This window comes from Meriones unguiculatus, chromosome 19 (assembly GCF_030254825.1).
Source record: "Meriones unguiculatus strain TT.TT164.6M chromosome 19, Bangor_MerUng_6.1, whole genome shotgun sequence".
NCBI lineage: Eukaryota > Metazoa > Chordata > Mammalia > Rodentia > Muridae > Meriones > Meriones unguiculatus.
The window spans coordinates 14,252,443-14,278,517 of NC_083366.1; the positions used below are offsets into that span (position 1 = coordinate 14,252,443).

At 44.9% G+C, this 26,075-nt stretch overlaps 1 protein-coding gene across 6 annotated transcripts in view; it reads left to right on the forward strand.

Moving 5' to 3' along the window:
- Nucleotides 1-26,075, forward strand: part of Fam107b (family with sequence similarity 107 member B) — a 198,172-nt gene that overhangs the window by 167,476 nt on the left and 4,621 nt on the right. For 3 of the 6 annotated variants that reach the window (XM_021647494.1, XM_060372696.1, XM_021647498.2), the window contains one exon: nt 19,666-19,849. In XM_021647494.1, coding sequence (XP_021503169.1) covers nt 19,666-19,849 — 184 coding nt within the window. Of the gene's footprint in view, nt 1-947; nt 1,067-4,483; nt 4,506-17,496; nt 17,625-19,665; nt 19,850-26,075 lie in introns of those variants that run through there. The other 3 variants (XM_021647496.2, XM_021647497.2, XM_021647495.2) reach the window with 3 other exon arrangements.

Here is a 26,075-nt window from a genome sequence, read left to right on the forward strand (position 1 = left end):
ATAGAGTCTTGCCACAGTTGACCAGTGGACACTCCTTGCTTGAGGGTTGATATTGTAACATGTCGGGTCCAGCAACTAGGTAAGGCCATGGATGCCTTCTGCCCCGGCAGCCTGCGCAGCACTGTGAGACCTAGCCAACAGGGAGAGTTTCCTGGCCAGTCCAAGACTGATTTTTCTGCATCCTACAACCAACAATGTCATTCTTAAAGTCGTCTGCGTAGGGTTGTTTTCCATAGGAAGGTTCCCGTCATCCACTTAGTTAACTCTGATGTATGCACTTAGCCTGTTTCCATTCAGTAGTCAAGTGTCCCTCCTTGCCCACTTTCTTGGTAAAGGAGTGGAGACTAACTGTATAGACAGGCAAGCGAGAATGTAACCCTGATCGGAAAAGCCCTGTCAGAACTTACTAGCTACTCCTGGTTTTTCGTCTTTCCCAAACCCAAGCTCATTCAGTCTTACACCACACTGAGATTGTTTACTGCTCTGGGCAGAATTCCTGGCATATTTGAGGCCTTGCCCCTATTAATTTCTGCCAGATTCCCCAAGCCACAACTGGCCCAGTCCATTTCGTACCAGCAGAATTCGCCTTCATCTCCTCCCTGCCCTCTTGCTGACTGTGCCAAAGGCATTGTTGCGTAAGTACGCTTACGGCCAAGGACTGTTCCAGGGCACTCCATACCTGGTTGGTGTCCCAGACTTTACGGCTTTCTGTTGTCATCGTCTCGGCTTTGAGTTCAGCCTGACAACTTTGCCTGTTTGACAGATGTTAGAGAACTCACCTCCCTTCCTTTAGTAAATATACCAATGGTGAGGATTATATTACTTGCACCTGATGAAATAGGCCCTCTTTCCCAAGGCCCATGGAAGGAATTCATGGGGGAGGTATGCTTGAGGGGTGGGGCAGTGGGAGGGTAGAAGGAAAAAAGATAGAGAAGAAGCCAACTGCTGATTCCGGAACAGGCAGAGCCGGCTTCCCTGGGTAGAAGTGACAAGCCTGTGTGTGTATGGTGACAAAGCTCAGAGGACAGGCTAGAGATGGCGGTCCGTGCGCGGCTGAGAGGTGAAGGTAAGGAAAGCCCTGAGGGCAGTGGGACACCATGAGGGTTTGGGGAGGAGCCTGGGCTGGGGGGCCGGCTCTCCCTTTGTCCACCGCAGGGGCTTGGGGTTGGAGGTTCTGCTCCTCAGAGCCCAGCTCAGCCCTGGTACTGCCCAGCCGGTCACGTGCACTGTGCACAGCACTATTTAGTCATTGTTTTAGCTGTGTGGTTAGCTGATCCATGGTACAGCTGGGCTGACTTTTTCAGATCCTGAAACTTCTTGCTGGTTTCGGTGTGTGGTGGTAGGGATCAAATCCAGGGCCTTGTGCCTGGTCGGTAAGAACTGTACCGGTGAGGTACACCCCCCCAGCCCATTTATTATTTGCTATTACCGTGACTCCATTTCTTTCTGTCAGCAAGGAAACAGATCAGCATTCACCTTCTCCCATACCATCCGTTCTATGTACTTGTCCACGTGGGGAACTTCTTTGCCCCTTGCTGACAATGCCTTAGTGGAATTTGGTGTTGTTGTTTTTTGTTTGTTTGTTTTGTGTTTGGGTTACCTAAATGGGCTGGAAACGTTGCTCGTGTAGAGCTTTTGCCTAGTGTACTCACCACCCTGGGTTCCATCCCTAGCGCCACAGACAGCCTTATGCATGCAGAGTTACTGTTTCGGCATTAAGCAGGTATTAAGTACTGGGCACAGTGGCCCTCCCTTGTCATTCCAGCACTGGGGAAGCTGGGACAGGATTACCTTTGTTCCAGGGCAGCCTGGACTGCAGAGTGAGTTGGAGGGGCACATGCTGGCTACATGTGAGCCTGTCTTATAGAAACAAACAACAGAAATGCTGCGCAGGATCATTTGGCAGCTCTTCGCTCAGCTGTAGGCACATGGAAACTTCCAGTGGAGCTGCTGTTTGCTGAGCGTCATCTCTTCCGAACGGCAGGTGCTCGGCTGTAGTGTTTCTGATCCAGTGGCCACCAGTTCCACTATGCAACCTTCCAACAATCCTGTCCAGCAGAGTAATCACAGGTCCCTTTATCTGTGTGTACATAAGAGAGGGAGTAAGAAAGATTATCTCAGGAATTATATTTGTTCACAGTGGTATGTGCCTCCTCCCACCATGATGGAAGATGGAGAGCAGACTGGCTGAGAAAGTTTTTGTTGTTGTTTTGGTTCTATTTATTAAGATGCTTTCCAAAAGCACTGTCAGATGTTTATTTACAAATAAATGAAATGCTCAAAATGAACTTTTAAGAGTTCTTAAAATATAGGATGACTCAATTAATAATGCAATTTCTTTTAAAATTATTATTTTTTTACTTATGAATTTGCTTGAGTGGGTATGTATGTGTGTGCATGAGCGTGTGTGATGTGCCTGTGTGGTGAAGTCATACTTTAAACTCTGGATCTTCCTCTTTCCACTTCTCCAGTGTGGGAGTGCAGGCATTTGCCTCCGAGCCTGGCTCTTCACTTCATGTTTAGCTGAGTGAAGTGGGACAGGATCTTCTGAGTGTCGGGTTGGTCATGGAATCAGTTTAGTAGGCTGCAGTGAGCTTTAGGAAAGGTGAAGTGATGAATGCATCAGGACGTATAGATAGCTGGTAAGAGCTTCTGGCACCTTGACTTCATATTGTGGGGTCTTCCTGTGCCACTGTATAAAATGGTTTACACACAGAAACCTTTGAGAGGCACTCATCTGGGATATTGTAGGCTTACCCAAGTACTTTAGGGTTTGTCTAAGTATGCTCGGGGGGAAATGCTAATAACTATGTCCTCCTTAGCTTTTTTCCATTGCTGACTGAATGGGCTCAGAGTGAACTCAGTTTAGAATGTAAGAACACGGTGGCTATAATGGCATTGCTTTGCAGTGTTCTCCCTCCTTCTTTCTGTTTCCGACTAAAATCTTTCAGTGCATTGTGAGCCATAATCAGCTGAGCCATTGTCACATGCAGCATGACACATGCAGGATATGACCACTCATGCTCTAGTTTTCAAATTAAAGTGTATTCTCTTTTCTCTTTGGGTTGTCATTTTTCTTTTCTCTGCACTAGATATAAGGGTTCGAAATCCTTCATGATAGAACCAAGCTATGTGTCCCAAAAGGCAGGTGTCTTAGAAGGGGTGTGTGTGTGTTTGGGGGGGGGGTTACATGCATGCACTTATGGCAGAAGTGGACAGGAAGAGAAGGCAGGCTAATTCTGCAGGGATGAAATAGGAGAAACAAGTGTCCCATCTACCAAGAAGTCTCTGGAGGCTTGGGCCTTGGGAGACTGTGGTAAAGGTGGAAATGAGAGCTGTTATTGGAACTGACAAATCAGAGGGTTAAACTGGGAAATGACATAGATTAAAAAGACCCAAAAAACATTTGTGACAACATATCCTTAATAAGCACAACAGTTTCTTGCAATGGCAATAGGTCTCTCCTCCCACAGAACTGAAGTATTTTGTAAATAATAATAAGGTTATTACTTCAATACTAAGCATTCATAGATGAAATTAGGAAAATCAAGGTGGTTTGCTTGTTTATTTGTTGCTTGTTTCTCTTTTTCTTAAGACAGAGTCTTGCTCTCTAGTCCAGGCTGGCCGTAGTTTATGATTCCCCTCTTGCCCCATTCTTCCCTTTTCTTTGTGGTACAGGACAGACCATCTGGCCTTATATAACTAGGCAAGTGTCCACCAGGCCCTGGAGGAGTTTCTTAACATGTTACATGCATTCTTGTGTTTATGTATTTTCTAACTACAACTGAGTTTTAATGTTGTTTTCTCAAGTACCTGGAATATTATTCAGTATGATCTTTGTAAGATTGTAAACCAGAGTGGAGAATTTATTTCCAAGTTTTGCCTTGAAAAAAACTTTTAAAAGAATTGTCTCAATTTCTTTCCTGACCTTTTTGCTACGTTTTACTTTCAGTACTTGATTTCTTTAAGAAGGTAGAATCTTTTTTTTTTCAGTTTTTCAGATTAGCTTTTTTTTTTCCACAAGGGAAATAGCTAGCTGTCATGATGCATGTACCCTTTGTTAATTATTTTATAATTGCTCATCCGGAAGCAATTCATGAGTTCCTTTTTAGCCAACTGTAGGAAAGGACAAGTTTGTGTTGTGACTGTGCTAATGTGTCATTTATTTGCGTCTTTATTTACTTAGTCACCAGTAGTCCCTCTGTGTGGAAATTTAAAAACAGGTTCTGTTAAAAGTAAGCTCTGCCTCTTGCGACGAGAACTGTGAGAGAAGTCAGAGCTGAGAGGAAGCTTCTGGATGCTGGGTTATTGGGTAATGGATCCTGTGGCCACAAAAGAAGTGGAAACATGCGCAACTTGGGTGGCTGCCGGAAGGGCCGTGGATTTTCCGTTTCACGAGGAAGGGTACGAGGTGCAGCCTCAGATGAGGCGCTAGACGGCGGTCCACTCTTGACCATTGCTGCTGTCAAAGGGTTTGTTTGGACTTAGTTGGTGATCGGCAGCAGGTTTGTAAGCCAGTCACAGATTGATTGCTGTGCCATGAGTTGCTGGAGTGAGCAAGCTGATGGGGATATGCTGGTTCCTGGGCCCAGAGTCTTAAAAGCCTGTAATGAGTGTGGGCCACAGTCTCCGTGGCGGGAGCTTGGTGTTCCCCCATAACTGGGCGTGAGGGTGGAGGAGGAGACGTGTCTTAGTTACGGTTCTGTGCTGTGAGAATAGAACCCTGGCCGAGGCAACTCTGACAGAAGAAAGCATTTAATTGTGGGCTTGCGCACAGTTTCAGAGGTTAGTCTGTTATCATCGCGGTGAAGCGCATGCTAGTACACAGGCAGACATGGTTCCGCAGAAGTCGCTGAGGGCTCTACATCTTGAGCTGAAGGGGTGAGGAAAGGGAGAGAAGAGAGGAGAGGAGGAGGAGAGAAACATGGCGCCTGGCTTGGGTTTTTGAAACCCCAAAGATTAAGTGTGGCCTTGTTGGAGAAAGTATTTATGTTGGTTCTGGGGATCTGAACTCACGTTCTTAGGCTTACATGGCAAGCAGTTTTACTCACAGAGCCATTTCCCAATCTGAATTTTGAATCCCCCCCCTCCAGTTTTGGGGGTAGGCTGTGGGTCCTTAAGTATTTTAGGCAATATTCTGCCATTGAGCCAGAACCCAGTGCTGGAGTGTTTTATAGAACAGGGAGCACCCTTCTGATTCCCCTAGGGGCAAAGGTCATTATGCTTTGCAGACATGACGGCACCTGAGGTCTGGCGATTTAAATGTGGTCAGCTTGTTTCCAGGCTCTCACAGTTCTGGGCTCCTTGTTTGCCAGGAAGGCAGCTGCCATTTTTCTCATTCTGTTTCAGGAAGTTTCGTGTACTAATCTGTGGACAGACAGCCCATGGCCTAAGTGGCTCCTCTGAGTGTGGACCAGCTTCTGGGCTGGGCTGTGTGGGGCTGTGTTTATGGGAGGTGCTCTTGTATTTGTTTGTCCTGTGGCTCCTCAAGGCAGCCTGTGAGAAAATGGAAAGGCCTGGTGTCCTAGGAAGACAAGCCTCCAGAGGGAGTTGAATTAGTGTGCAGAGTTCATGCCGAGAAAGTTAGAGTTGTGTTCCTGTGCCCACACTGACTGCTAATGTGTTTACATTTGAGTGTCTGCCAAACCTCCTTCCAGTAGAAAGGGGTGTTTCCACAGACAGTAAAGCTGAGGCCCAAGAGGTTTCCATTAGAACCTCCTGTCCTCCTTAACTATTACCTTTTGCCATGGGTGCCGTGGCTGTACATTCTTAGAAGACGTATATTGCTCCCATTTCCATTTCAGTTTTGGAGATGAGGCCCAGAGCTAAGTGGAGGGAAGGGGGTGGGAGAGGAGGCCCAGGAGGCTTTTTTGCCAGGAGGCCATCATGCCTGTGAAGACAGGGGGCTTTAGTATGTGTTGGCTTGTCTAGCACCAGCATGAAATATCACAGACTGGGTGGCTTGCCCGACAGGGGTTTCTAGTCTTCATTCTGGAAGGCCAAGATTAAGACCCAAGCTGTGTGGGCTCCTGGTGAGGGCTGTCTCTATGGCATAGTCTTCTTTGTGTGTCCTCTCATCTTGGGTGTGATGTGAAGTGGCAGGGACCTAGAGCTCTGATCTTTCTTTTTAAAACAATGATTTGTTTTTAATTATGTGTCTGTGTGTGAGTATCTGTATGAAAGCGCAAGCGTCCATCTAGGTCAGAGGACCCTCAGCCCCTTCAGGTTGGTGTTACAGGTGGTTGTGAACTACCTACCTGCCCGTGTGGTAAGAACTGAACCAGGTTCTCTGTAAGAACAGTACGTAGAGCTCTTAACCACCAAACCACCCCTACAGCTCTCATAAGAACACTAATCCTGTCATAAGACTTATGGCTTCCGTTAAAACAACTTGCCCTCCAAAGAACTCAACTTCAGATACTAGCACTTTGAGGGTGGATTGTAGACTTAGCTATTTCGAATTTTGGGGGAACACAGTCCATAACTGTATAAGGTGGCTGGGCTAATTCTTTACCTGACAGCCATTGCCGGCTCCTTTTCGCAGCTGGTATGCTGGATTCGAATGTCCCCTGGCTTCCTACTATTAGTTAGTCACGTAACACTGTTCTGGACAAACAAATAAACAACCCCAACCCCTCCCAGGGGCTTATGGGAAATGCCTCCCTGCAGGTCAAGAGCCAGTGTGGGGTTTTCTCTGCTTTCCCTTCCCTTCTTGCTCTGTCTACAGGGGGCAGTGGAGGTAGGGTTGACATTGAAGAGAACCCAGGTCACATGTGAACTCTGTAGCAGCCTTGACTTAAGGTCAGCATTAGAGTGTGGGCTAAAAAGAAGTGCCTTTGGCTGCAGCTCCTTGTAGGCGTGTTGTTGGCAGCCAGGACCTCTTGCTAGTAGAGTCTACAAGGGAAATCTTCTGACAGGAGCCACTATCTTAGGATCTTGTTTCTAAGCCTTGATGTATGTCCCACCTGTGGGGTTCACACTGTGGTCTCACATCAAGTTTCTTCTGCGTGTTGATGTGAGCTTCTAGACAGTGGGGACCATGTCTTGTTCACCTCCACATTTTTAGGGCCTGCCTCATGGCTCATGCTTAGGAGAGGGACATGATAATGATTAAGTATGCTGGCAAGCCTTCTAGCTCTGGTCTCGCTGCTAGCTCTGGTTTATTACTCCTACCTTGCTTCTGGTGTCCTCTGTAACAGAGTGACAAATTGTTGTTCACAGAAAAGCCCATGAGGTAGCCTGAAGAGAGCTAAGTGGGAAAACAGACTTTAATTAGATGTATCTGAGCTGGTAAATAGCTGTTCCCAAGGGTTTAGTTAGAGACAAGCATCCCTCAAAGATGTGGACAAAGATATCCAGTCTCCATATTAATTTCTCATTGTGGACACAGAAATCAGCTACAGTTGCTATATATTTTCACAACTGTGAAACATTTTAATACATCCAGAAAAACATGTAATTGCAATCATTGTTTCTGGCATGCAGGTTTCTTCTTGATAATTATGAAAAATGAGCCTTTGGATGTTGAATGGTTTGATCCACACTGTGGTTGAGATAAAAAGTTGAATGTGGTAGAATAAATGGCTGTTGTTTTGCCAGGAAGGACACAGATAGCAGGGGTGGCAGCTTGAGCTTAGGTTCCAGGCCTTTCATTTAAGGCTTTCTACCCTACCATCTTACTCACAGTTTACTGGGCTTAAAATGTGTGGAGCACCATTCACCAAAGCCCCCAGCAACATGTATGAACTTCTGGAGGGCGACCTCACTGAGCTCTCTTCAGCACAGCCAGCCTGGCAAGAAGAACCTGGTTGTCTTTGAAGGGCAGGGCTGTCCTGTTCTGGTTTGGGATCTGAAGGAGCCGCTTGGGACCTGAGCTCTGCCTGGGCTGCATCTGATGAACAAGAGCGTCTTCATGTTGTTTGTGTAGGACGTGGAGAGGAGACTTCACCTGTGTCAGTGAGGAAATGGAAGTGTGGCTTGTGTCCTCATGTTCTGATGATGTACTGGGGTCAAGGGTCACTAAAGCTGTTTCTTCCGTCTCTGGGTGTCATGGGGCTGATTTTTTTTCCTTCCTTTTTAAAAATGTATTATTTACATTCTGTCCTGAATGCTGGTGCTTTTGAAAAGCCAGGTTTCGGGAGGATCAGATATAACGCGGAGATGGATTTTCTCAAGTGATGGGACCTGAGAGATATCTGTTTTTTGAACACTGTAGTCAACTTTAAGGGAAAAAAGGTGGGAGGCTCACTCTATGACTTTGTACAGTCTTAAAATTGATTTGGAAAACTTGAGAGAGCAATTGGAAGTGAGTGAGGCAGTATGATAAAGTGAAGTGTGAGCTCAAGGCTGACCTTGGCCTCTCTGGGCCTCAGTTTCCTCCTTTGTAACAACAGGCAAGCAGAACAGAAACTCTTTGGAGGTTTAACCATTAGGTCATTTGAAGGTCAAGCCTCCTTTTGAATTCCTTTGGTTGGCTGTGCTGGGTCATGAATTCTCTGCATTATTATTCAGCTCTTAAAAACAGGAGTGTTTGACGCTTTGAAAGCAGGTTCAGCAGGAAGTTTCTTCTGGTCTGTGTAGCTTCCTTCTGCTCAGGATTGATCAGGCCTCAGTCTGCCCTTTTCCCAGTCCATTCCCCGGGTACTTTCCTGAAAGCAGTGCCCAGGGTGTGCGACAGAAGTGCCAGCCTCATTAATGAGGAGCCTGAAGCATCAGGATGAGTTGTGATTCCCTTTCCCTCTTGTCTTCCATGAATACAGAGTGGCATGGTAAATATTTAAGCATTGCATTAATGTTCAGATGAAAGAATAATGCAGAAACCAGAAGAGTCAAAATAAATTGGTTAAAATTTGCATAACTTTAAATTAGGTAGACCTTGAGGCTTGTGGACAGTGGTTCTGGGCTGGCTACGTGGTGAAAGCATGGTAGCAGGTACCTTTACCTGTGTATTTGGTATGTAAATTGCTGGTGATATGGGCTGGGATTTAATAATGTGCACTAGTTTCTATACCTCTGTGTAGTCCTCAAAGGTGCTGATGGGAGCACTCATCTGGGCATTTATCAATGGGGAGACCAGCACTAGTGGACATTAGTAACTTCTTAATGAGTGCTACAAACTAGGAGATGAAATAATACCTGAGGTGCCCCATGCTCCCCATTTAGGGCCAAGAGCACAGAGCAGGCTTCCAGTCGCTGGTTACAGAGAGAGGCGCTGTTAGTGCAGTGAGCTATGTGATACTGTTACTCACTAACTTGGTAGGCTGATCCCAAGCTACACTGGGCCTCAGTGTCCCCATCTACACAAGGATTTCATTTACTGTCCTTCAAAGGTCATGAGGCACACAGCACTCTTGATGGAAATGCAGATTTTCTGACACATCCGAGCAATTCTGATTCTGGTTGTGTTGGACAGAATTGTCTGTGCTGCTGCTGCTGCTGCTTTGGGGTTTAGACACTGCAGATCTCTGTGCTGAGCTAACCTGTGCATAGATGCACTCAAAACAAAGGGTGCATTAGTTTGCCGTTTTTCTCCCACTTAATGCATCATGAGAGCCAGCATGGCTGTGCCAGAGGCAATGGACTAGCCTCCATTGCTGCTGCTCACAGGGCCTCACTGCTGAGCCTCTCCCAGAGAGGACGAGCTCAGAGGTGACCTTCCTCCTCTGTGGGTTCACTAATGTTCCTGAGTAACCCTGGACAAAGAATGGCTCTCTTCTGTTTATGTTTTAGAATTTACTTGCCAGTTTCCTTATTGCAATTCAAAATGAAAAAGAAAATATTTTCTTTTCTGTGTAGTAATGGACAAGCGTTAGCGCTTTCTTTTGGAGAGTGCCAGCTGCTCTGAATACACCCTGTGCCTTTTACCACTGGGTGACGCTGTTAGACTAGTGGAACCAAATGGGTCCTTGAACTTCAGACTTCTTCAAAGCGCTTTCTGCAGCAGGCAAGGAAACTAACTCTTCAGTCTAAAGTGCATGCTAGCCATCTCTCAGATGTGATGTGATAGGTATAATTTATCAGTCTGAGGCAATTTTTAAGGCCTGTGAGTATAGGATCATCAATTATTAACAAGATCATTAATTAGACAGCCTTTCAGTTGCTTGGAGGTTTGTTTAGATTAATGTGCTGCATATTAACGAACTACTAATTATTTCAGGGAAACATTTATACGAACTCGTGTTTTAATATTTATTCCACACCTGACACAAAGCTGACTTATCTTTTGGTGGTCAAAACCTTGTTGGTGGCTTGTACATACTGATAGATGTATGTCACAGCACACCTGTGGCGGTCAGAAGACAGGGGGAGGAGGTTGACACTGTCCTTCCCTCATATCAATCTTGGGGATTGAACCGAGGTCCTCAGGCTTGGCAGCACGTTCCTTTTCTGTTGATCCACTCTCCAGCCCAATGCTGTGTATGGACCTTTAGTGAGGACTTTAGTGAGCTGTCCTAAGACAAAGCAGAAGCTGTTTCTTGGGAAAAGTGAACACTGGTTTTCCTGTACAGATGTAGAGCAAGTAGAACTTGTCTAGAATTTGTGCCAAGCACCCGAGATCAAATCAGAGAAGGGATTCACTCAAAGCTTGTGGTGATCTGCCTTTCTTGGTTCTCAGCTTCTGGAGTGTGTGTGTGTGTGTGTGTGTGTGTGTGTGTGTACACGAGTGTGTGTGTGTATGGATTTGTGTGAACTGCTGGTATGAGATTGCTGAACCCAGAAGTTCAGAAGGATGACTGAGGACCTGACTATGGAAAACTTGGGCGAACCAGGCAGTTGTGCACTCTCTCCTGAGGGTGACAGTGGTGCTTTGCTTGTGGACTTTTGATCTGGGTAAATTAGTCAGCATACTGGGTTTATCTAAGAGAAGGAAGGATAGTCAGGAAAGATGGAGCCTAGAGAGAAGCTGATTGCAAGCATTGGGATGAGAGGTGAAGGGGAAGCTAGGCTTCAGGCAGTGGTAGGACAGTTTACAAATACATTAATGGAGAAAAATCCAGGATGGATTGGTTCTTCATGGTGACTTTGAGAGGACCCTGTCTGAGACAGGTGTGAAATCAGGAAGTTGGAGGAACACAGGGTGGCTTCTACCAAGGAGAGGCTGGCATGGATGGTGGTAGACGACAGCCTTGGCCTGGGTTTGGCAGGATGACTGCTGCTGCAGTGATAGCTCGGAGGCTGAGGCCCGGAAGATCTGGCTGACCCGTCACTCCTGAATCTGGGTGGTGTTTAGTACTGCTTAAACAAAGAATGAATGAGATTTGGCTGTACAGTTGGTCCAAAGATGGGTGCTGGAGCCTGCAGTTGGACTTTTAGAGTCAAGCTAGGAAAGATGACAATGGTCCCTTGGGTCTTCAGGCTTAATTTAGAAGTTGCTCATATTGCAGCAGCATGAAGGGAGAGTTTGCAGTGTCTTCAGATGCAATTGTGGGGGTAGGGTGTAAGGTTGTAGACCTGTTCTTGGACATGGTTGCCACTGAGGGCCATGCAGCAAGAAAAAGCTTTGCTGCAGACCCCAAAGACTAGCTTTCAAATGCAGCAGATGGACAGCAGCTTCAAATGGAGAGCAGGCTGAGGAGAATCTTTCTCCTGGGGAAGCCGGAGGCTTCTGAGAGTCTCTTGATATGACAGGCATGGGAGCTAGAACTTGTGCGATGTTTCTGAGTGCCGGAAGGACATTTCATTGTCTTTAGTAATGAATTTTTTTTGGATCATCTTCATTGATGGACCTTGAGGAACATGAGCACGAGATCTTTCATCTGAAAGAATATCTGATTGGCCAAGGGCACAACCAGTCCTTAGTAGACAATCGGGAAGGGGGGATATGTGTAAGTTAGTCCGGGTGTCTAGTGCTGTGACAAAACACCATGACCAAAGAGCAAGTTTGGGGAGAAAAGGGTTTATTTGCCTTACACTTTGTGCGTTATTGAAGGAAGTTAAGATGGGAACTCAAGCAGGTCAGGAACCTGAAACAGCTGGAGCTGATGCAGAGACCATTGAGGGGGGCTGCTTATTAGTTTGCTCCCCCATGGCTTGCTCAGCCTGCTTTCTTATAGAACCCAGGATCACCACCTACAAAGCCCTCCCCGATTGGTCACTAATTGAGAAAGTGTCTTACAGCTGGATCTCATGGAGGCATTTCCTCAGCTCAGGCTCCTTCCTCTCTAATGACTAGCTTGTGTCAAGTTGACACAAACCCAGCCAGGACAGGATGCTTGCAAGCTAAGGCTCTTTCCTGAGTGATATTTCTCTGGAGTCCGCAGACCCAGCCATGTGCTGGACTAATGTCTAATGAATTCCTAGGGTGGATTACGCATCTGTGCTTTTGAGCCTCAGATGGTACTAAGCAGGCTGCAGGTCTTTGCCTCTGCTTGATGTCTTCATTACATGGTGCTGTGTGTTTCCACCTCTGCGTATGGTCTAGCTGTCTGGTCACCTTGCTCAGCTCCTGCACAGGTGCGCTACTATTTTCCAGGACCTCAGAACCTTTTCTCCCACTTTCATGCACACCTCAAAGAGTTAGAGTATATTATAGTCTTATCAAGGTGCTCTAAACTTTGCCCTTGAAGGATCTGAATCACCTCCTAAACATTATCTCTCATAGCCTGGCATGTGGGTAGTTTTTATGTGTTTATTTTTTTGTGATCCTGCTCATGGTACCAAAGGCTTCTTCCTGCCTCTGAGCCACACCCCAGCCTAACACTGCTGTCGTTTTTTTCCCCCTTGTTTCTTTGCATTTTGTCTTCAGAATTTTCTAAAATTGTCTGAGTATGCAACTTCCTCTCTAACCTGGCTTGTCGAGTAGTTGCTATCTTTTACTTTGGCTTTGCTCATGTAGTTGGCCAAGTTTAGACAGAGCCTGTGTTTGGCAATGTCAGATGTTGAATAGCTGGAAGGTAGAGGGAAGACACTAGTATTCTCTGCTAGTCTCCATGGAAAGCAACCCAAACTTTTGCTTAGTAATTGGCAGCATCACTTTCTTCTGATGAAGCCACAGTGGGGTCTGGGGTATTGTACTGCCACGCTGCCTTTCTGAGTCTTTGCTTCTATCATTTTCCCTCCTGTAGCCACTGTGCATACTTGAACAACTTGTGGTTAAATGCTCTTGTAAAGCCACAATAACACCAAAACTCAATCTTAAACACACAGGCCTAGTAAACTCTTGGTCTGATGTTAGCAGCATGGAATGCAGACATGTAAACTATTACAGTAGCCAAGAGCTCATTGCTTATCTGCTTATGCCTTTTGCATAGGGTTGCATTGAGCATCGTACAAGCCATGCCTCTGTGAGGATCTCCCTTTGTTTCTGTTTCAGTGCGTTTGCAGTTCCACCAACTGGTGGTTAATTTGTATTCCTTAACATATGTGGGAGATTAAATAAATTGCAAATGTGGAGTGGTGTAGTTTTTCTGTAAGACCTTTCATATTTATGTCATTGGGCTATGCTCAGGAGATGTATTCATGCACAGTGGATTACCAAAAAGCCTAATGATAGAGAAGGCCACTCCGTGTTAGAGATCAGACAGAACCAAGGAGATTGGGGGGATTCTCAGAGTTTTCTAGGCCTTGACAGGCATGGGATCTACCTATTGCCTAGCCTATTAAAGTTTTGCTTTCTCTCTTTCCATCTCCCTTCATTCATACTTCTGTGTCAAAATTGGAAAAAATGAACAGAGACCAAGATTGGGTTCATCCATATTAACTTTCTATTTCTACATCAGCCTTCTAGAATATGGTCATCTATTTTGCTAGCACTCTCATTAATGGAGAGGTGGAGTGTTATGTTGAGGTGTGGATGGCACTGTTGGGTAGTGATGGGTTCTCAATATGTCTCATGCTTAGAAAAGCCCACAGCTGTTGGAAAATAGCTCTGATTTCCATTTAAGGAAGTTGAGATGCAGGGTAAGCCATTTAAACAAACTCACATAACTGGTGAAGGACCTAAGCAAGGGTCTATCCAGGACTGCTGATCCTCAAGACAGCTCTTTACTAGTGTATGCATACATGGGTAGACCTGTTTCACATGTTTTATGTGATATTCAGTGGAACATTATGGAAAGTTGATAGACAGGAATTGGGCTGGAGGCCGAATAAACGTGTTCCAAGATGCACTGGGGTATTAACATGCCTCCATGTTAGGCTATTAAGGTTAGACTACTATGCCTACGTAACGAGATGCAAGGCCAAATTCTAATAGCATAGTAACAATAAAGTGGTAAAAGTTGATGGTATTAATAGCAGTGTTATATAAGCTGTGTTTAATGTTTATGATGTCTGAGAAGGGCATGCACCAGAAAGTGCCATTTGATGAATCTTCAGAGTGAATAAATACCTTGGGTAGCCAATTAGCACATGGAACATCATACCCCAGAATCCCCCCTCCTTGCCTTATGTCTTGTCTTCACCACCGACTCCTAAGATAACATCACCCTGATATCAGACAGCAAGTAGTTGTTTGACTGTTGTGTACATAGAATTATATGCCCAGGTGTTTTTGTACCATCACTACCTGGTTGGCTCTGACACTGGTCCAGTTTATCGTGGCTGTTGGTATGTGCTCTGACTTCTGGTATTTCTTTCTTTCCTTTACTGTGCTTTCCTCTTTAACCATCTTCTAAATATAAAGTATGTGCCTTGTTTAAAAATATATTTTGTGGGGGGTGGGGCTGAAAAAGAAACATGAGAAAAGGAGTTTGGATATTTTCCCAAGAACGTCATTGTGTGGTGTTTGGACAGCAACATATTAGGAGCAAACTGGTCGAGATTTCATTGTCATTTTAAATGGGCCCCTTGGGAGTGTTGGGGTCTCCTGGAACAGTTGTAGAGCTTGGCAGAATATGAAAAAGTAACACTGCTGTTGTTTACACAGATAACCCCGGAGGGAAGCCTTTCCCAGGCTTTCTCGAAGCTGGTTTGGGTCCTCCAGTCATTTGTCAAATGCCTTTGGGTATCAGAGGATGGCTCCTCATCCAAGACTGAGATTTTAGGTTTACCTCAAGGCCAGGCTATTCAAGACATTGGCAGATGAGGCCAGTGCCACTGGGGAGTGAGTCTTGCACTAACTTATTTTCCTGTCTGTCTGGGAATCTGGGGCCAGAGGGAAGAGACTGTTTTGGATCCAAGAAGCACCTTCCGGTTTTCAGGCTGACCCAGGCCAGAATTTGCCAGCCTACAGTCTTAAGCATCTTCCATTTCTCCGAGTTGCTAGCATTTGCCAGAATCTTGTGTTAATTTCAAGAAGAGATATTTCATATATGTAGAATAACTCTTTTACTTCTAGACTTTTCTATCACTTGTTTACCTCAGCCGCCTTGGTTGTTTGATGCTCAGTGAAGGACACCCCGCTTCCCCTTCCCCAATCCCCCAACACACTTTGAGCACAGTTCCAAAAGGCCAAAGAAGTCATGTAGCTCAGGGGCTCCCTCTACTGGTAGCTAAACCTCTGACTTAATTCTTTTTTGTTTGTTTTGGTTTTGGTTTTTAAATACACTTTTTCATATAATTTTTTAATTTCAATTTTCTATTAATTACTGTTTATTCACTTTGTGTCCCAGCTGTAGCTCCCTCCCTCATCCTCTCCCAATCCCACCCTTCCTCTCTCATCTCCTCCCATGCCCCTCTCCAAGTCCTCCTCCCCTTCCATCTGACCCTAGCCTATCAGGTCTCATCAGGACGGGCTGCATTGTCTTTCTCTGTGGCCTAGTAAAGCTGCTCCCCCATCAGGGGGTGGTGATCAAAGAGCCAGCCACTGAGTTCATGTCAGAGACAGTCCCTGTTTCCCTAACTAGGGGTACCCACATGGATACTGAGCTGCCATGGCTACATCTGTGCAGGGGTTCTAGATTATCTCCATGCATGGTCCTGGGTTGGAGAATCAGTCTCAGAAAACACCCCAGATTTTTGGTTCTGTTGCTCTCCTTGTCTTCTAGGTCTAGACCCCTCTAGGTCTTTCTATCTCCCTCTTCTTTCATAAGATTTCCTGTACTCTGCCCAAAGTTTGGCTATGAGTCTCAGCATCTGCTTTGATACCCTATTGGGTAGAGTGTTTCAGAGGCCCTCTGTGGTAGGCTCCTGTCCTGTTTCTTGTTTTCTCCTTCTTCCAAAGTCCATCCCATTTGCCTTTCTGAGTGAGGATTGACTATCTTACCAAGGGCCCTCCTTCTTGCTTAGCTTCTTTAGGTGTACAGATTTTAGTATGTTTATCCTGTATCATATGTCTAATATCCACTTAAAATGAGTATTTACCATCTATGTCTTTCTGCTTCTGGATGATCTTTTCTAGATCCCACCATTTGCCTGCAAATTTCATGTTTTTAATTTTTGAGTAGTATTCCATTGTGTAAATGTACCACAATTTCTGCTTACTTCTTTTAATCTCCAAAGAACAAATTCAAGGTACCTGGAGAGTGGAAAGAGATACAGTCCTTGCAATAAAGGGATGAAAAATTACATGTAGCTATTTCTGAAATGCACAATTGATGCCTACTGAAGAAGGGAGATGATTCTATAGTTGTTGGAGGCCAGAGTTTAATTACAGTCAGGAAATTAGGAAAAGCTTCCTGGAAGACTTGACACTTATCAAGAGAAATTTGGCTTGGTGTGAGGATCAGTGGATGAATAGAAAAGGACCGTCACGCCTGCTCCAGGGAGCAGCAAAGGCCAAGGTCGAGGAGCGTGAAGGTGCACAACATAGTGTCTGTGCCAGTCCAGTCAGAGCATTGGGCTCTGTGAGAAGAACACATTGCCGTATGATCAGAATTCTGTTGTCAGGCTTGAGTGACAGTGAGAAGATGACTGGCTGAGGAAGGAGTGTTTGGTAGGAAAACCACAGTGATGGCTGCTGCTCTTCTTTGTGTTGTGGGTCCAGAGTGGAAAGCCAGGGCTTCCTGCACTAGCCGCCATGCCATACAGGGTGCAGGGAGAAGCTATTCTTTTTCCATACTCCTTTACTGTAGTTAGCAGGGGGTGCACTGCACATGCCTTCTCCCTGGGCTCCAGAAAGGCTCGGAGTCTATGCATGGGACTTGGGCTGTGGGCCTTCTGTGCCCACTCCCCTACTCCAAGACAGAGAAAATGAATGGCGATATTTTCTCTGTGCTTAGATCAGAACTCATGCAGCTCCACCGCACTGCTCTAGGGTCTTGTCTAATAGGAGACCCCCACCTACATGCATCGGTGTCATCTCCCTGTTCCTGTGGGGGAGGAGGCCTTCCAAGAAGCCAGAATCTAAAAGAGAAGTTATTAACACGTATGCTGTCCACCCACTTGAGCCGCAGCATCCTGGCCTTAGTTCCTCTCACCTGGAATTGACAGCTAGCCCAGTCTTCCCTTGCCTGCCTCCAGTCTGTTCCCAACCATCCTCCATATGTAACTTTGACCTTTGGAGTCACTCCTGCGTTGAATGGATGTCATGGCTTGGGGTAGAGAAGCAGGTCCTTTTATGGAAGCAGGCAGCCTTCTTTGTCTACTGATTAACTAGAATAAGCTCTGGGCTCTTTTAGACAGTCAGGACTGTGGAACTGTGCCTTGTACATTTGAGATTTCAAGCAAAGGACAGCTTTTTCCCAGGAGCGCTGGTGCTGAAATCATGCTGGCTGTGACGGGCTCCCTCCCTCGCTATGTGCAAGGTCTGTGTCTCTCTTTCGGTTTAAGGTTGCAGGAGTTCTCAGTTAAAACGTCACTATTAACAGCGTGTAGGAGATGTGTGGGTTCTCTTCTATGTTTTCCTTATTTGGGAGCTTTGAGCCTTAAGATTACATGCAATGTTACCTCAAATATTAAAACAGTGCAGCTACTTTTGTATTTTAGTTGACTTATTCTTTGGGTGTTTAACATGTTTATTTTTGTGTTAAGCAGTTTGGCAAACCTAGGTTTTGAGATTAGTGGACCTGCAATTTGTTATAAGCTTTATGTCACCAGCAGTATAAGCACCAGCATAATATTGAAATTTTGTTTCTCTGATTGTTGGTGAAGATTCTGAGTCTCTTATTCCTAGTGTTGCTGCTGGAGTCAGGTGTCACCCTACCTCTGCACATGCCATTCCTAAGACACTGGTGGTTGCTGGCCGTCACTTTGCTTAGTATCCAGCACTGTTGGTGACATTTCAGGGATTCAGGGATTCATCACTGATAACTGAAACTCACTCGGCTTTGATCATTGGTGCATGTTTGTTTTTTCTCCAGTGTCTATTATGGAGCCTGTGGGATAGCTGTCCTGCTTTCTCACTGCCCTCCAGCTCAGCTCCACTTAGCCCCACCCTTCCCATGACTGCTGTGGTGAGTGGCCTCCATGGGCAGTAGTAAATGCTCTGGCATTGAACTAAGAGCTTGTTCACAGAAGAACCCTTCTCATTCTTCTGAGAGCAGGTTTTATGTAGCCAATATTAATTCAGCATCTTCCATGTCCCTAGAGGGGCTGCAAACAGCACTAGAGAAGAGGTGATCTTCGCCCTTGCAGAGAATGGACAGAAACCTCTGGTCACCCTGTGTCCAGATGTGCCTTGTGGTGTGTCTACCAGGACGGTGGCAGTGTGTTTTTACCAGGAAGGTGGCAGTGCAGTGCTGGGGTGTGGCTCTTCCTCCCACACATTCCCCTGTTCTTGGTCACAGCATCATCTAGTAAACGAGGAAGTAACCGGAGTTAGTAATTGTAACTGGGCTCTGAAGGTTGGACTACTCTGTTGTAGCCAGGCCCTTATCTGATTTTGAGCTGAAAATCAAAGTTACTGAACCTGGGACTGGCAAGTACAAATTTCCTGTTAATTATTACAAAATATGCATCTGGCTCATTCTGAGGGCAGGGAGCAGGGATGGGGTCAGCACCAAGGAATGGGTCTTGGCATGCATGGCACTCACTCATTGGCACCAGCTCTTGCCTGCCTTCTGCTGTGCAGTCAGTCCTTGATCTCCCTGCTCTAGACCCCAGTGGGATTTTCCTACTATCATGAAATGGTACTCATACTCACAAGCCTCTGTTACATGTCTTACATGGCTCTGGTTACTTACAGGTGTCTAAGAAAGGAGACAGATGCCTTGCTCACTGAAGGGGGTACTTATACTGGAGTCAAGAGAGCGGGATGGGGGGAAGGAAGTCTGAGGCCAGAAGGATTAAATAACTCTGCCCATATATGTCAGCACATTGCTCTTCTATACTGTAAAAACCTGTTCTCTGTATCACCCCACAAAGGGGTCTTGCTATAAGATCTTCTTTCCCTGACCCACTCCTGCCCCCCAGTTCTAGCCCTGAGAATAGATGAGTTGATGGTGGGAGACAGGCCATCTGTTATCCAAGTGAGTGCTAGAAGGTTTGTCTCCATGCAGCCTCAGGCTTCCACAGGTAGTGTGGATTCATTTGCTGAGATTGAGGAAAGAGCTGCTACCCAAGGGTCTCTTGTGAGGTTGCCTTTGTGATGTGGTGACAGGAAGTGTCCTATGTGACTGGAATCAGAGTGTGATTGGCACTGACTGCAGTCAGGTCAGAGGGCTCATATCTTTCCCTGTTGCTTTCTGATCCTTGGGAGAATTAATCACTCATGTCCCTGAAGTAGACACCGGAGGACAGCATGTCCTAGTGTGACAGGCCAGGCGCAGCTCTTGGGGCCTGAGCATCAGTGAAAGAAGTGCTGACAGAAAAGGCTGCAAATAAATGTGCCTTCTTTTTGTGTTTCAGACGGCCTGCTAGAGGATACTGACCCCAAAGACTCCTGTCTCATTCCGAGAAACATCATGGCTGAGCCAGACTATATAAATGATGACAATCCTGAACTAATTAGGCCCCAGAAGCTAATCAATCCTGTCAAAATATCCCGAAACCATCAAGACCTCCACAGAGAGCTTCTTATGAATCAAAAAAGGTATGCATTTTTTTGAGCATCATTTTCCTTCAGGAATTTTTAAGGTAACCAGGTTTCATTTTGAGTTTACAAAGGCTTCAAGGGATTTTGCTTGTCTGCCATATTGAAGGCATACCGTTAACAAGCATCCCGGAGCCAGGGCTCCTACGGGTGTGGCTGACACGGGCAGGCCTTCACACTGTCCCTTTCCAAATTCATGCAGATTTTTAAGGAGCACTTCTGTTTATTTTGCTTGTGCTTGTGCTCATGCATGTGGAGGACAATGTGGAGAAATCAGTTCTCTCCTTCCACCAAGTGGGTTCTGGGAATCGAACTCGGGTCATAGAGCTTGGCAGCCAGCACCTGCACTTGCTGAGCCCACTCATGCGTATTTTACTACTTGGGTGGAAGAGTCTGAGTTGAAGGTAGAAGAGCGTGTCCTAAGCAGAAGAGAAATACTAGTTGTTAATTTTAAATCTCTGACATTTGGGCAAGTGTAGGAATCCACTGTTTAGTCCTACTTGTGCTAGTGTTTCCTAGTTGCAGAGAGAAGTTTCTAGAACCTTATTAGACTTAACAGACAATACTATTCTTCCTTGTGTCTTTCTTGGTTTCTTTATATAGTGTTTTAAATTTTATTATCTTTCTGTTGAATTTTTAGAGAGATGCAAAATATCCTCTGTCTTCTCTTGCAGTCTCTTTGTTACTCCCACCTCTGTCATGAATGTCTCTGGAGTCTGGGGCTGGGCCCGCTGCTGTTTGCTTGCTTATTCATTGTGTTTTATATGTAGTGTGTGTGAAGGCATGTGGAAAGATGGGGTTGTCTTTTTCTCAGTCAGTTTTTCCACCTTATTTTGTTTTAGACAGGTGTTTCACTGAATCTGGAGCTTTCTGATTGGCGAGACTGGCTGGCCAGCAAACTCCCAGGATTCCTCTGTCTCCACCTCCCAGTATTGGGTTACAGAAGTTTGCTACTGTGACCAGGATTTTGGGGATGGAGTTCAAGAGAGGGTTTCTCTTTATAGCCTTGGTTGTCCTGGAACTCTCTGTGGATAAGGCTCTATAAGGCTCAAACTTATAGAGATCTGCTGGCCTCTGCTTTTCTTTTTTCCTACTCTATTTATTTATTTATTTATTTATTTATTTATTTATTTATCTATCACTTTACAGCCTGATTCTAGACACCCCCCTCCTCCCAGTCCCACCTTCATGTCCTCCTCACCTCCATTCTTCCTTCTTCTTCTTCTCTGAAAAGGGGAGGTCCCCAAGAGGTACCAACCCACTCTGGCACTTCAAGTTAGAGCAGGACTAAGCGCTGCCTCTCTCACTGAAGCCAGACAAGGCAATCCCCAGCTATGGGAAAGGGACCCAAAGGCAGGTAACAGAGACAGAGACAGGTCCCATTGTTAGGGGACCCACATGATGACCAAGCTGCACATCTGCTACATTTGTGTAGGGGGCCTAGGTCCACCCTGTGCATGGTCTCTGTCTGCCCCCATTGGCCCAGGTTGATTTACTCTATAGGTCTTTCTGTGATGTCCTTGACCACTCTGGCTCCCTCAATCCTTCTTCACACTCTTCCACAAAATTCCCCAAGGTCAGCCTATTGTTTGTCTGTGGGTCTGGCATTTGTTTCCATCAGCTGCTGGACGAAGCCTCTCAGAAGACAGTTATGCTAAGCTCCTGTCTGTGAGCATGGCAGAGTATCATTAATAGTGTCAGGGGTTGGCTCTCTCCCATGGGGTGGGTCTCAAGTTGGACCAGTCATTAGTTGGCCATTTCCTCAATCTCTGCTCCATCTTTATCCCTACGCTTCTTGTAGGTGAGACAAAGCTTGGATCAAAGGTTTTATGGGTGGATTGATGTCCCCTCCCTCCACTGGAAGTCTCACCTGGCTACAGGAGGTGGCAACTTATGGCTTTCTATCTCCTGCTGCTAGGAGTCTCAGCTAGGCTCACCCCCGTAGACTCCCAGGAGCCTCCATACAAGAAGCATACAGAACACCAATTAGATTGGAGCAAAAAAGAAAATCCTCCCGCCACATCATAATGGAAACACTGAATCTATAGAAAAGGAAGGAATGTTAAAAGCTGCAAGGGAAAAAGGCATAAAAAGGCAGACCTATCAGAATTATACCTAACTTCTCAACAGAGACTCTAAAAGCCAGAAGAGCCTGGACAGATGGTTTGCAGCCTCTAAGAGACCACAGATGCCAACCTGCTTCTGCTTTTCAAGTGCTGGGATTAAAGGCATGTGTCACTGCAGCTGCCCGGCAGCATCTTCTATCTATCTATCTATCTATCTATCTATCTCTCTCTCTCTCTCTCTCTCTCTCTCTCTATCTATCTATCTATCTATCGTGAGTTCTGGATCTTTAAAATCTTTATTTTAATCCTTTTTGTTAACAAAATCTGTTGTGCTATTGAGACAGTCAATATCAGTCCCCCTTAGCCAGGCATTCTGAGTTCTTGTTCCATGGGGTGAATGCAAGAACACACACACATACTTAGTTCCAGTAGATAAGGTAAAATATTTTCAAAACAGGCTTCCATTACATTGTGAGCCAGTAATCAAGACTGGTTATCCATGAACTGAACATATATGTTGCATATATAAAGCTTCATATTATTTAGCACTAAGATTTAGAAATAAAAAAAAATCCATGGTCTCTAAAGAATATATGAAATAGAAGAGAAATAAAGGGTAATAAATAAAGTTCCACTCTAAAAGCATTTATATATTGCCTAAAAATGTGAGGTTTTTACATTGAAAAGCAGACAAAACCATTAGAAGGTTTTTGTTTTGTTTTTTTTTTTAAACTGCTTTTCTTCGTTTCTCTCTCTCTCTGTTTGTTTGTTTCTTTCCTTTTTCTTTCTTTCATGTACTCCCAGTCATCAGAATCTTTTGAGGAATCAACATTGTGGATTTATGATGGTGCCACACGGAAGCGAAGATGGACAGGATCCATCTTATCACTCATATGCACTATTTTGATGGATGCTATTATTTAATTTTTACAGGAAAGACATTCTTTTCCTTCACTATATAGATGAAGGAACAGATCCCAAGAGAGGCAGCTTGGTCAAGATCTTAAGGCAGTTCAAATTAAACGGTGAACTAGACTCAGACCATTCCTCGCTAAACTCAAAGCCCACAGGCTCCCCACACTGCCGTGCCTGAGGAAAGCCAGCCTTTGAGGGCAGTTTGAGTTTGGTTTGCCTGAAGACTACCTGGGGTCTGGGGAGGTGGTTCAGCTGGTAAGGTCCTTGCTTTTTAAGTGTGAGGATGAGAGTTTGGGCTCACAGAACCTATGTAAATGACAGCCAAATATAGGTCCACCTATAGTCCCCAAACTTGAAAGGCCATGGAACAAGCTGGCAGTGGAGCAGCTGAACTGGGAAGCTGTGCAGTTAAGTGAGGTGCTTCTGCAGCAAAGGTGGACAGTGATCAAGGGAGATGCTCAAAGTCAACCCCTGACTTACACACACGCACACATGCGCGCACACACACATACACACACACACACATGTACGCACGAGCACACACTAAACATCAGTCTAACAGCTCCCTTGCTTGTGCTGGGCCCAAAACCAAAGGAGTCACAATCTGCTTATAGAAAGCTCCTGGGGCAGGAGTCAGCCAGCTTGGGAGGAAGGCTAGCCTTGGAGGGGAGAACTGACATGCCTCACAGGGGCCCTGGGAGGCTCAGTGGGTAAAGGACCTTGCTGCCAAGCCTGATGGCCTGAGTTTAGTTAGAAGGAGAAAGGTGACTCCAGCAAGTTGTTCTCTGCTCTCTACATGCAGGCTGTGGTATGTCTATGAACACACACACACATACACACACACACACACACACAGGTACACATACACAAAAGATACATGTAATAAAAAATGCAAATGCCTCCCAATCTCCCTTTTTAAACTTAAATTAAGATCATTTATATGTATTAGTTTGTTGCCTTGGTAATTAAGTATCGTAAGCTTGGTGGCTTAAGGTGCTGCAGAAATATTATGTGATTATAGAGAACATAACTGTCATTTCAGTTTACTTGCACCCATTGATGCAAAAGCTTGTTCAGTATCCTCATAATCAGCATTTGAAAATGTCTAATCTCAGCATCACACAATAGGAATGAGATAAGCATAGGATTAACCCCCTCCTGGGGGTGGGTTAGGGATTTCAGATTCTAACTGTAATACCTGCCACCAGAATACAATGCAAATGGTGTTTCTGCAGTTTGCTTAAAGGGGGAGAGCTTGGGCTACACATTCAGCTTTTAATTTTATGGGTATTGATCTGTTTCATGACCATCTGACATAGAATCCTAATCCTAATTTTCAAATTGGCTGTACTCTAGCTGGAGAAGTGGCAGGGAAGAGCACTTCCAGAGGATCCAAGTCTGGATCTCAGCCTTCAGGTTGGGCCGCTCACAGCCGTTTCTAACTCCGGCTCCAGGAGATCTTACATCTCTGTCTCCTTGGGCACCTGCACTCACAGGCGCATATTCGCATATCCATATGCAGGCACAGACATACGCACCCCCGTGCATGTGTGCACACAGTCATACACACACACACACAAACACACACACACACACCTACACAAAATTAGCTCTGCTTACTGTCATTAGGTAGGCCTATGGGAATTGGTTGGTCTTAGGCAGACTGAGACACCAGGATTGACAGGGGGTTGGAGATACTTGCTAATGTAGATGTCAGAGCTCATGAGGACCCATCATTTCCATTCAGGGGACGAAGGGCCGATTTACAAACTTCAGAGTGGCTGCTTTCTGTCTTTTGACATCACGTCTGCAGTCTGTTCTCCCGGGGATTTAGCAAGCCTACAGAGGGTGCTTCACTGTCTCATCAACACAGAAGGTTAAATGATCTACTGGGGTAAATTTTAAATAAGAATATGTGACTTCTTGACTGTTAGCATAAACGGGCCATTTTCTCCAGTATTTTCTATTGCTAAATATTTCATCTTACTGTCTCCATTATGTAAAAATCTTTGATTAGAAAATGAATACTTAACATGGTTAAGTATTGTGTTGCAATGGAAAACAGCCTAATGAGCTGTACATCAAGAGTTTGCTCAGCAGCTTTGGTGTAACCCAGAAAAAAATTATTAATAGTTGAAGTTAATTTTGCCAGTGAGATATCTGAAATTTAAATTATTCATACAATTAAATTCTTAATCCTAAATTTTAATTTTGTCTGAGGTTTTATATTGAGACCTAATATATTCATAAAACTGAGAAACTCCTATTTCACTATTCCTTAGTGATACTTTTGGAGTTTCTGAGATGGCGCTTCACCATGTAGCCCAGGCCAGTCTCCGCTTTAGGCTTCTGAGTGCTGAGATTAGAGTGTGCCTTCACACGCAACGGCTAGTGATACATGCAACTCATATGGATTTTAATTATGCACATTAAAGATGCAATTTCCTTGGCACTTTACATGTAGTTTGTATCTGTTTATTCTTAATAACTGTGAAATAAACAATAAAATCATAAAAGTAATCTCCTTTTTTTCATTAGAACTTTTCTTCTAACCAACCTCCTGCTAATGAAAATAAGAAAAGAAAAAAATTCATTGTGATAAAACAGTCTAGGTAGGAGAAATGCCAGAATCATATGTGTAATTTACCAGAAATTGTGAAATATAGTTTGTTTTGGATTTGCAGTAACTTGTGTGGCTGTGTTTAGAGAATAAGGATTTAGTATATTCCTCCTCTGATAATAAAGGCTACACTGTTAAAAGAACACACATATCTCTTCATTCACTATTTCTCATAGCAGGACATTGATTAGAAGAAAATTGCTGTAGGTTCTAATGACATGAGATTACTTTTATGGTTTTATGGTTTATTTCACAGTTATCAAGGTTAAACAGATAAAAAAAACTGCACACAGGGTGTCAAGGAAATAAAGGCTTTAATCAACGTGATTAAAGTCCATATGGGTTCCATATTTTGTTTTGTTTTATAACCAGAGCAACATTTTGAAAACCGTTCTTTAAAATGTGTTCAGCAAGGTACCGATTGATTAATCAGATTTGGTTGAAGGAAACCTTAGAGACCCTGGCCCCACAGGGCAGATCAGCAGCAGCCAGCCCAGGCAGGCAGCAGTGGGAGGGCACAGCCCCCCCCCCGTGTTCCTTGGGTTGAGTGTGCCATGTGGGTGAGCTGATCACTGTGCATTTGCATGCATGTGTGTATAGCATGAGTGTGTACAGAGCTAGCACA